The sequence below is a fragment of the Heptranchias perlo genome, chromosome 21 (assembly GCF_035084215.1).
Source record: "Heptranchias perlo isolate sHepPer1 chromosome 21, sHepPer1.hap1, whole genome shotgun sequence".
Taxonomy (NCBI): Eukaryota; Metazoa; Chordata; class Chondrichthyes; order Hexanchiformes; family Hexanchidae; genus Heptranchias; species Heptranchias perlo.
In genome coordinates, this window is record NC_090345.1 from 40,699,799 (window position 1) to 40,712,119 (window position 12,321).

At 45.8% G+C, this 12,321-nt stretch overlaps 1 protein-coding gene across 1 annotated transcript; it reads left to right on the forward strand.

Annotated features, from left to right (window-relative positions):
• Window positions 1-1,800: 1,800 nt before the first annotated feature.
• dkk1b (dickkopf WNT signaling pathway inhibitor 1b) lies at window positions 1,801-6,529 on the forward strand. Its single transcript, XM_068002763.1, has 4 exons — window positions 1,801-3,780; window positions 4,738-4,888; window positions 5,613-5,759; window positions 5,887-6,529. The coding sequence occupies exons 1-4, from the start codon at window positions 3,586-3,588 to the stop codon at window positions 6,135-6,137; spliced, it is 744 nt and encodes a 247-aa protein (XP_067858864.1). The 5' UTR covers window positions 1,801-3,585; the 3' UTR covers window positions 6,138-6,529.
• The last annotated feature ends 5,792 nt before the right edge of the window (window positions 6,530-12,321 follow it).

The window sequence follows — 12,321 nt, forward strand, 5'->3', positions numbered from 1 at the left end:
GAGTCTATTGTGATATGATTTAAGTTTAATTGAAGCATAGTATATTGTATGAATTTCCTTATTATTAATGCAGTGTGTAAGCATTCTATAGGCCTATGAACACATTTATGTTTTAATGGATCTTCTGGATGGGGGAGGGGGGATGCTGCGGAGGGGCCCTGAATGTTCTGGGTGCCCAGGACCCCAAGAATTATTAATCCAGCTCTGGATCACCTTGGCATGTTGCCATCTCTAATGATCAACAGCACAAGACAGTTTGTGTACCTCCATCAAAATCCCTATTAATATCAAATAATGGGTGTTATATGATGGTATCTTATCCAGATTATTACGTTTTTAAAAAAAAAATCTGAACTCACACTTCAGTGCCTTACTAAGAGAATGCTGGTCAGAGGGGCTGTACTTTGAATCAGACATTAACCAAATTTCTATCTGCCTGTTCTGGTAGTTCAGGATCTTCAAGAGATGCTAAGAGAAAGAAGTGCTGCTGGTGTCCGGGGCCGACATGCCTCCCTTCACCAGCACCGCCAAAAACAAATGCTCTGGTCATTCGTCTCACTGCTATTTGTGGATCTGACTGTCTTCAGAATGGCTGCTGCATTCGCCTAATTTCAAAATCATTCATTGTATGTGAGGCCTTTGACCTTTGCGAGGCGTGATAAGACCTTGCGCGATTGCAAGTCTTTAAATGTTGCAATGTTTGTGATTTTATGTTTGGATTCACATCCTCCCCTCCAACCCACATAATAAATGCACCAGCCGTGTCGTCACTGCCCTCTAGCTCATAAGACTACACTTGGCCCAGGTGAGAGATTAGGAATCATTTTGAGTGTGACTGAAAGACTGCTATCATAGTAACAAAGTGTCTTCTTGTTTCAAAGAACCATTTCCACTGTTTTTTTTTAACAAAGCTTCATTTAAACAATTCGAAGAAGAAAAATCTGTAGATCATCATTTGGGGAACCAATCAAAACCCCCCAAAAATCATGGCTAAAATAGGAAACAGCACAGGATGTTCGATAATCGATGTTTATTCCAATGTTTAATGCTTTTGGAAAGATTACACCAGCCTGTACCTTTTTAAACCATTTAAAAACTATGCGAGTCAACGCATTCGACTGTTCCAATATGTTTATCACAAGGTTAAAGCCCACAGCAGCAGTTCAGAGAAGCCGGCTTAAGTTGCTTATCATTAAGTGCTGAGCAGTCTGTATTTGTTTTACTGCACCGAGGTTGCATGATAATTCATTGTGTAAACTTTTCACTGTCGTGGATTTGCACGGGCTCTTTGATCTCCCTTGGCGTGTTTAATCAAGTGGATTTCAAACTTGGCCCGTTACAATCACGGATCAAAAGCTGCAAATGGACCGAAAATTATCTGAATATTCAGCTCCTGGATATTTTCCAGCCAGACAGGGTATAGGTCCTGAATCTCTTAATAGCTCCAAAACAAACAAAAACAGACGTAAACTTTTCAATTAATCAATAATAATCAATTAATATTGCGACAGTGTGGTCCCAAAGCCAGCACCTGCACCAAAGAAATCCAGGGTACTGTAGAAAAGCTCACAGACAGACTTTCTCTCCACCCCCGAGTTTCGACATTCAATCCCCACGCCCGGCGCGTTTTCTTAATTCAACGCCTTGCGTTAAAGAACAGCAAAGAGAGAGCGGGAGAGAGACAGAGAGCAAGTGAGATAGAGACCGGGCGAGAGGGACACCGGGCGAGAGACAGACAGAGAGCAAGAGAGATAGAGACCGGGCGAGAGAGACAGCGGGCGAGAGACAGACAGAGAGCAAGAGAGATAGAGACCGGGCGAGAGAGACAGCGGGCGAGAGACAGACAGAGAGCAAGTGAGATAGAGACCGGGCGAGAGAGACAGACAGAGAACAAGTGAGACAGACACCGAGCGAAAGAGACAGACAGAGAGCAAGTGAGACAGACACCGGACGAGAGAGACAGACAGAGAACAAGTGAGATAGAGACCGGGCGAGAGACAGACAGAGAGCAAAAGAGATAGAGATCGGGCGAAAGAGACAGGCAGAGAGCAAGTGAGATAGAGACCGGGCGAGAGAGACAGGCAGAGAGCAAGTGAGACAGACACCGAGCGAAAGAGACAGACAGAGAGCAAGTGAGATAGAGATCGGGCGAGAGAGACAGACAGAGAGCAAGTGAGATAGAGACCGGGCGAGAGAGACAGCGAGCGAGAGGCAGATGGGGAGAAAGGGACCGATAGACAGAGAGCGAGGCAGAAGGAGAGCGATAGAAAAAGAGAGCAAGACAGAGAGCGATCGAGAAGCAGCGAGACTGATAGACAGAGACAGATAGAGCGAGAGCGTGAGACAGAAAAAGAGCGAGGGACAGAGCAAGAGCCAGAGAAGCATGAGACAGACAGAGAGCGAGAGACAGAGAAGCAAGACAGGGCGAGAGAGCCAGAGAGAAGCGAGAGACAGAGAGTGAGATAGATAGAGACAGAGAGCCAGTCAGCGACAGAGATCGAGAGATAGACACAGAGAGCTAGAGATAGAGACAGAGAGCGAGAGATAGAGACAGAGAGAGAGACAGAGATAGAGACAGAGATCGAGAGACAGAGATAGAGTCAGAGACAGAGATAGAGGCAGAGACAGAGATAGAGACAGAGATAGAGGCAGAGAGCGAGAGTCAGAGAGAGAGAGAGATAAAGGCAGAGAGCGAGAGACAGAGATAGAGTCAGAGACAGAGATAGAGGCAGAGAGCGAGAGACAGAGATAGAGTCAGAGACAGAGATAGAGGCAGAGAGCGAGAGACAGAGATAGAGTCAGAGACAGAGATAGAGGCAGAGAGCGAGAGACAGAGATAGAGTCAGAGACAGAGATAGAGGCAGAGAGCGAGAGACAGAGACAGAGATAGAGGCAGAGAGCGAGAGTCAGAGACAGAGATAGAGACAGAGAGCGAGAGTCAGAGACAGAGAGAGATAGAGACAGAGATACAGGCAGAGAGCGAGAATCAAAGACCGAGAAAGAGATAGACAGAGATAGAGACAGAGAGCGAGAGTCAGAGACAGAGAGCGAGAGAGATAGAGATAGAGATTGAGAGTCAGAGACAGAGAGTGCGAGAGATAGAGAGACAGAGAGAGAGGCAGAAAGCGAGGGAGACAGAGAGTGAGAGGTGTCAAACCTCGACGCGGTGCCATCTTTCAGGTATCTGATCAGTGAGCAGCCCCTTGTAATCCGTTGGGAGTTGCTGGTGATGACACCTTACGGTTGGATGGGGGACCCTGCGGGTTTGCGGGCTCTCGGGAGCGTCATAAGCCGAGCCTTTGAAATTTGTCACACATGGCGAGGGGGCGGGAATACAAACAACATTGGCAACTATAAATCCGCTCCCGAGCCCGGTGGGAGCAGTAGTTGGAAAGTTTCTGCTCCAGAGTTAGCTCCAAGCAGACTATCTCCGAACTTCTCGACTGACGGATTATAGCCTATCTGATTCGGGGTCTTTTTTTATGTTTGTGAACGGCACATTTTTTTGCTGATTAATATTTTATTTTCTGCCACTCTTTAATTTGCCTCCGTGTCCGGTTGCTGTGGCGGGTCGCGGTCCTGACCATGTATTTGGAAGCGGTGCAGACGGCCAGAGTGCTCCTCACTTTCTGTCTCTACCATGCCGTGAGCTCCTTCAATTCCAATGCCATCAAAACGGGCAGCGGAGCGGTTCAGAGCCCCAGCCACCCGGTCAGCATTACTCCCCAGGTCGTCGTCTATGATAGCGCGAACAAGAACCACGCAATCGAGCAATTCCAGGTAAACATATCCCAGGGAGAGCCTAACCTCTACCCTGAAGCTGCCCTACTTTCCAAATCCAGGTGTCAGTTCCGTCAAAACGAAAGAGATTATTTAATCTAGAATGATCAATTTAGTAATATTTAAATTGAAATTATGAATATTCCTTATTTAAGATTTTACTATCCAGTGCAAATGTTTTGAATGTTTCAGATCTTGATCCCAGCTCAGTAGTGGCTGTTGTAATAAAAATCAGTATTTTGCATGTGTGTTGCAGGGTATGTGTGTCCGTGTGTTTTGCAGGGTGTGTGTATCTGTGTGTTGCAGGGTATGTGTGTCCGTGTGTTTTGCAGGGTGTGTGCGTCTCTGTGTTGCAGGGTGTGTGTATCTGTGTTTTGCAAGGTGTGTGTGTTTTGCAGGGTGTGTGTCTGTGTGTTTTGCAAGTTGTGTCTGTGTGTTTTGCAGGATGTGTCTGTGTTGTAGGTTGTGTGCATCTGTGTGTTTTTCAGGGTGTGTGTCTGTGTGTTTCAGGGTGTGTGTGTGTTTTTCAGGGGGTGTGTGTTGCAGGGTGTGTGTGTCTGTGTGTTTTTCAGGGTGTGTGTCTGTGTGTTGCAGGGTGTGTGTGTGTTTTTCAGGGTGTGTGTGTTGCAGGGTGTGTGTGTCTGTGTGTTTCAGGGTGTGTGTGTGTTTTTCAGGGGGTGTGTGTTGCAGGGTGTGTGTGTCTGTGTGTTTTTCAGGGTGTGTGTGTGTGTGTTGCAGGGTGTGTGTTTTTCAGGGGGTGTGTGTTGCAGGGTGTGTGTGTGTTTTTCAGGGTGTGTGTGTCTGTGTGTGTTGCAGGGTGTGTGTGTCTGTGTGTTTTTCAGGGTGTGTGTGTCTGTGTGTTGCAGGGTGTACCCGCGTGTGATGCAGGATATCTCTGTACCTGTGTACGTGTTGCACGGTGTTTCGGGGATTAACTCTGCTCTGTTCCCTTTACAGCTCTCCAATTGTCTGGATGACCAGGACTGCGCTGCCGACCAGTTCTGTTCCGGTTCCCGAGCCGGCGCCCAGCATTGCCTGAACTGCCGCAGGCGCCGCAAACGCTGTCTCCGAGACGCTATGTGCTGCCCGGGGACCCGCTGCAGCAACGGTGAGTGTCGGGGGGAAAGGGGTGAACATTGAGGGTGGGGAGACGGTGAGGGTGGAACAGAAGAGGAAACAAGATAGCTGCCGATCTGTAGTGTGGGAGGGGAACGGTGGTATTTCTGGGTCTAATCAAACTTGATTATGGGTAAAGGACGGTGACAGAGGGCAGGACTCCTACCAGTTTTGACCTAGTGGATTCTATCATAAATGGTCCAACTTTAGATGTAGCTGCAGTGTTAGTCCACAGTAACAGGTTTGTCTCAACCTAAAGCGAATGAGGTTTATCTTTCCAGCGTTGTACTGTCGGAACTGCCAAGACGTTAAACCGAGACCCCGTCTGCCTTCCTAAACGATCCCGTGGTAGAAGAGCAGGGGAGTTCTCAGTGTCCTGGCCAATATTTATCTCGCCTTTCCTACATTACAAGTGACTTGCAAAAAAAAGTACTTCAGTGGCTGTAAAGCGCTAAAGTCCACAGGCACTGAAAAACGTTAGTTCTTAGTTCATTTTCACAGCCACTGTGCGAGTGACCCCTTCAGAAAAACTCGGGGTCCCCAGTTACCTTACCGCATGTACGTGGGTGAGCAGAGCTCCGTTAGAATCAAAGTCCCATTAAATCAGATTTCCAAAGTCAATATCGTTCTTGTGGGGGGGAGGAGAGTGGTGGGAAATGGTGCTTTATTTGGGGAAAAACATATCTGACTTCGAGGATTTCTGGATTCTGTTCCAGGTATGTGTGTGCCCAATGATGCAGACCACATCCATGGCGAGATCGAGGAGACCATCCTGGAGAGTTGGAATCACGAGGAGCAGCACACGACCGTGGACATTCACCCAAGGAGGACAACCCTCCCCGCCAGGTCTCACTCCATTAAAGGTAGGTTTAAAGCCAATATAGGGGAAAATCAACCAGCCTGGTTCAAAAGGGACAAGCAGATTGCAGTGTGTGGTTTGGAGTTGAGGCTTTAAAGTATGTCTTTTTTTTCTCCCCTTCACCATTTTAGGACAAGAAGGCGACGTGTGCCTCAGATCGTCAGACTGTGCCCAAGGGCTGTGCTGTGCCCGACACTTCTGGTCCAAGATCTGTAAACCTGTGCTGAGGGAGGGCCAAGTGTGCACCAAGCACAAGCGGAAAGGCTCGCACGGTCTGGAGATATTCCAGAGGTGCGACTGTGCCCAGGGTTTGTCGTGTCGGATGCAGAGAGGCGGAAATCACGGTTCCAGCAAGAGCTCAAGGCTGCATACCTGTCAATGACCCTGATCCACCACGATCGGGATGGACAATAAGGAAAGGACCGACCGGCACCAAAAAGACTTCGGTTCGTGAACAGCCAACAGCCAAACTCCCTCTTATGGACTTTAGACTGGAAGTACTCCGGCATCTTTCAGAACTCGAAGTTTATTGTTTTTTGGTTCCCTTTTAAGGAACTATGTAGACTGTAATGCTTGCAGTAAATTACTGTGTTGTAAAAGATTCAGTCTGGCACTTACGCTGTAAATACTTGACTGACCAGTATTGTCGAAAATGCTGCAAGGCCATTCTCCCTGTTCGGCCAGTGTTGTAAATTGTTCTATATTATTGCTATCGAGCGTCTGATATAAATTTTCTATATTTTAACTGAAATAAAAATACCAGCTACTATAGTCTCCGTTGGTAGCCATAATTGCCAATTTTGACAGCAACATTGTTCACATTTGGATATTCGGGTATCGTTCAAAGCTACACTTGCTGGAGGTAAATTTCATCTTTGAAAATCCCAAACCTTAGTATCAGAATATAACACATTACAAGTACCGGTGGAGCTCCATTTAGCAATTCCATTGAAACAATCCCAGCTACTATACATGGTCTGAAATGTTCACCCCGACGTTCCCTGCTACCTCCGATCCACCAGCAGCAGAGGCCATTCCGTCAGCACCTACAGTGGGTCTTCCAGACCGGCCTTTTGGAATTCTCTTCCTGAGCGATTTTGCCTCCTTATTACCTACTTTCAAAAACTTGAAATAAAAACAGAAAATGCTGGACATACTCAGCAAGTCAGGCAGCATCTGTGGAGAGAGAAACAGAGTTTGCGTTTCAGGTCAATGACCTTTCGTCAGAACTGGAAGAAGAAAACAGTTTTTAAGCAAATATAGAAGGGGGGAAGGAAAGAACAAAAGGGAAGATCTGTGATAGGGTGAAGGGCAGGGGAGTGATTAAATGACAAAAGGGATGATGGTGCAAGGCAAGGAGGGTGGTAATGGGATAAGTAAAAACTTGATGTTCCTCTTTTCTTTCACTTCCTTCTTGGTGTCCCATTTATCACCTTTGTAAGGGTATTCTGAGCCGCTCTTGTGAGGAGCACAACTTAAATGCAAGCGATTTGGGGGGGGGGGGGCGGGGAACTCTCGTCATTGTAGCTGATCTTTCCCCTGTTAGTTCTAAAGCCTGTACCGGCAGAAATCATACGTGAATCACCTGGTAATGACAGGTTACTAAACATGTGGCATGTGGCCTAAAGCACTACACCGATGGTGATTGACTGATAAGTGAGTAGCCAATTTTGAGAGTCCATGATTTTCAGCAATTCTCATCTACTGAACACTTGCTTTTAAATTAGTGCAGGATGTTTGAGCTGGTGATGCACTATATAGTGCACAGACTCTGCATTAGTCTTATTCCCCTTGGTAATTCAGGATGTGGAGATGCCGGTGATGGACTGGGGTTGACAATTGTAAACAATTTTACAACACCAAGTTATAGTCCAGCAATTTTATTTTAAATTCACAAGCTTTCGGAGGCTACCTCCTTCCTCAGGTGAACGATGTGGAAATGAAATCCTCGAGGTAGCCTCCGAAAGCTTGTGAATTTAAAATAAAATTGCTGGACTATAACTTGGTGTTGTAAAATTGTTTACAATTGGTAATTCAGGAGTTATTGCTTGTTAGGGATGGGATGGGGTGTCGTATATGTGTGGAGCCCACAAAACTATTGTCTTCATGCAACACCTAATCTTGGCCCTATCAAATGTGCATTTAGAGCCCAATCTTGTATGTTGGGAATGAAAAGGCAACTTGCAGGAGTTTCAATCAGTTTGTGCAGCCTGAGGGTTCACTAAGGTTTGCTCAAAGTGTTTTCCTGTCACAGTAAGAGTAGGAAAGGGCAGCCTGGGATGTCAGGTGGTGTGTGTGACATACCAAGTCCTGCCACTCGGCTGAACAGTGGGTCTTCCATACCGGGCACAGCTCCCTGGGAATGACAGCAGAGATGTGCCCAAGGAGGCTGAGGTTGTGATGGAGCTGGACCTGCCTGCAGACCTCTCCACCCATTGCATCAGTATGGCATTAACAATGGACGTCAGCGTGTCATTATTCATGCTTTAGGCTCCTTCCAGGCTAGCAGAGGTCGTTTATAGTGTCAACCAGTCTGTTGACCATGGATATACTAAGGAGGTCACAGATATATTATTCAGTAAGGCCAAAAGCTTCATCACTTTCATTACTGATCAACAGCAGTGATGTGAAGTGACAACATAGTTCATCCAGTACTGTGCCCGTGTTGCCATCGTGTTCCCTATGCCCTACATGGCTGAAAAGGAATCTTTGTTATCCCAGTTTAGGCATGATATGCCACTTCAGCACAGAACCATGCACGCTAATGCCAGTTTCCCATAAACTCTTACAATGCCTTCAATCATCTGTTCCACCCTTATGCGAAGGGGGCAACACTGTCACCTGGGAGACTAAAGCTATCCTGTGCTATCATGGTTAGTGATAACCACAAACATACCATTGGTATTTTAAGTCAGAGCTTCTTATGTCTGGACCAATCAGGAACAGCCTTACAGTAGAGTAAGCCCACCCCCACCAATCCCAGAATAATTGTCATTTGCTGCTTGCCATATAACTTCACTCTGAAAAGAGAGTCTCAGCAAAGCCATGGCAGAATAAGAAGGTGAAAATGTTAATAAGGACTGAGCAATGGTGACACAATGCAAGGAAGACTATTGGACCAGGCACTCATTTCAGATAGTTTCCAAGTGGAGCCAGTTACACCATTTCTTTACAGGGTAAACCACATTCACAATGTAACTGCACAAACCACTTTGCTTCAAAAAACATTTATTACCATCTTATGCTGGGCTGCAACCAGTGTTCAAGTCAAGTGCAGGGTGTTTTTCCTCTATTGTAGAGAGTATGAATGTTGGCAGCATGAGTTAGCACAGTGCTGTCCCTTAGTACCTATGATTCAGGCCACCTAAACCAAAGGTTTCCAAGTTTTTGTCTCAATGGTCCACATAGATGCATACCATGGAATCAGAGCTACTTAACTTTAAACCCATGATCAAATTAATTATGCCTATTAACTCATCTCTGTGTAATTCATCCACCATTGAGGCAACAGTGTTAATAAAAAGCCATTTCCAAAACTCTAGGCCCATGCAAGGCAAACATGATAAACCAGCAGGTAAGAAATATAAATAGAATTAGCACTGTTTCCTGTGTCTCAAGGCCAGATTGCCATGGCTTAGGGCTGTGTATGATCCAAAGCCCACAGGGTGGACACTTCTGACCTAACCCACCACTTCTAAAGTGATTCCTGGAGCAAGGCAATACGTAACGTTGGCTGGACACAGGGTTGCTGTGATTCTGGGGGGCCCTAGACAACCCTGGAATATGCATTGTGATGACCTGACATGTGAGCAAGCGCCATTCAGGACTGTTGTTGCATGATTTATGCTATCTTCAACTCTGCCCTACAAGAGTATGCAAGTCTTACTACAATTACACAGGGTTTTGGTGAGATCTCACCTAGAGTACTGTGTACAGTTTTGGTCTCTTTATCTAAGGAAGGATATGCTTGCCTTAGATGCAGTGCATTGTAAGTTCACTAGATTGAATTCTCGAATGGGAGGGTTGTCCTATGAGGAGAGATTGAGTAGAATGGGCCGATACTCTCTGGAGTTTAGAAGAATGAGAGGTGATCTCATTGAAACATGTAAGGTTCTAAGAGGGCTTGACAGCGTAGATGCTGAGAGGTTGTTTCCCCTGGTTGGAGAGTCTAGAACTAGAATCTTTAGAATTCTCTACCCCAGAGGGCTGTGGATTCTGAGTCACTGAATATGTTCAAGGCTGAGCTGGATAGATTTTTGAACTCTAGGGGAATCAAGGGATATGGGGATCAGGCAGGAAAGTGGAGTTGAGGTCGAAGATCAGCCATGATCTGATTGGATGGTGTAGCAGGCTCGAAGGGCCGTATGGCCTACTCCTGCTCCTATTTCTTATGTTCTTATATGGTAGGCATTTCTTTGGGGGAAGGAGGCTTCCTGGGGAGAATCTATCAGACCCCATTAATTATGTATCTTCTGTTCCTGAGTTCTTGCGGAGGTTTGGCTGGTCAAATTGGATTTTCTCATTCAATAACACCCAAGTCTATAGAAATTTGGTGAGTAATAAGGTAGCCTTAGCCTCCCAGTGCTATTTTAAGTGTTTACTTTCCTAATTGGAGTTCATAGGTGATTTCAAGACATTTTGCAGATCCATTCTCATTGATTGGCCCAGTGCGCAGGACAAAAATACATGTGTTTTAGTTCACAGAATGGAAACAATTGTTAAACTAGCAAGGGCAAAATTCACCAAAAAATGTTAAGCCCAGAAACTTTTGTTCATATACTATTTGGGGATTAACTGTGGGTTAAATAGTTTTGGGGAAAATTTACTCCTACTGGTTTATATATGATTTAGTTGACTGCACACTATTTAGCTAATTACACAGGACTTAACCAGTCATTCACTCACCAAATTGTTGTATATTTGAGTGTCATTGAATGAAAAAAGCCAGTTTGACAGTCCAGGCACTTTAAGCTTTTTTGCAAGGTCTCCATTCCTTCACCGCACCATTGGCAACCATACTTTCAGCTGCCAAGGCCCTACTTTCTGGAATTCCCTCACAAAACCCCTCCATCTCTACATCTCCCTCTCCTCCTTTAAAACCTTTCTTAAAACCCACCTCTTTGACTAAGTTTCTGGTCACCCTTCCTAATATCTCCTCCTTTGGCTCAGCATCCATTTTTTGTCTGATTACACCACTGTGAAGCACGCTGGGATGTTTTTCTATGCTAAAGATGCTACATAAATGCAAGGTATTTTGTTGACACAGGGGGAGAATACGCACAACTTATGGGATTGATCACCATCCTCTGAAGCGCTTAATGTACCAGGCCATGGGAGGAGGTAGCTTCAGGCAGGTAACACCAGCCAGTCACCAGTCCTGGATGTGGCTGACTCACATGCTGGGTTCTTGGAATGCTCATCCAATGGAAGCCTATGACCCCCAGAATCCTAGCAGTTTGTCAGTGAAACCCTGCAACCAGCCAATACGGTTCACAAGGGAATCACTTAGAGGAGTGGTAGGTAAGGTTTCATACAACTGAAACAAAGCACAATGAGCAGCACTGCGCCAACTCAAGCTGCCAAAATTCACAGATTGTACCACAGAGGAAATAAATACTCCACACTTCATTTGAACATTGAGCCGAATATTTATTTGTCATTGATTACAATGTAACATAAGGTGGCAATCGATGGTATTTGAAGAACTGAGCAGGAAAGTGCAGGACAAGCTGATTTGGAACAATAATTGCAGGTACAGTTTGCTTCTTTAAGAAATGCTGTATATGTGACATTCACTTCATTGTGTGTCCCAATGCCAATTCTTTAATGGAATTTTCCCCATTTGCTCTGACATGGCCTAGCCTTCCTGCTCATACTGAGGCTATTTTCTGGGGCAAAGTTACAGAGCACACGGCAAAAGACCATTATTCTAGAAGCCTCCAGCAAGTGATGTTCTGTTGTAAGGCTACCATGATTGGTACTGCTTCAAGATGCTAAAGGTGTGTGGGCCAATAATTCTGGTGTAGCATGAGCTTCAATGCACCTGTGCTCAGCTTTGAGCCATGGTTGACACAAGTATCATTAGTCATGGCTGTATAGAGTAGGGTCCCCAGTGACCCCCTTTCATTCATTTCCCTTGAAATGAAGGCATCATGAGCGCTTCCGGGGAAGCAAGCATTGCCCTGCATAGTTCTCTAATGCTGGTTGATTGCCATGTCCTCATTGAGATTACACAATTACCCTTTGTAGGTCATATGAGACACACAGTTATACACGGTGGTCCAAATAGCAACTAGAGAGATACGGGGGTTCAGGGCTATGGCAGTCTTCGGAGAGGTTTGGCTCACTGCGCAAGAGGATAAGGAGGGAAGCAGCAGAGGCAGCTGAACAGATGGTCTCTATCTTGGTGGCAATGATGTCGCTGATCTCTTCGCAGTTATTCGAGGTGAGGATGAAGGGGGCAGGGGAGTGGGGTTTACTACGTAGAATTACGTCGAATTTTACAGCACAGAAACAGACCATTCGGCCCAACAGGTCTATGCCGGTGTTTATGCTCCACACAAGCC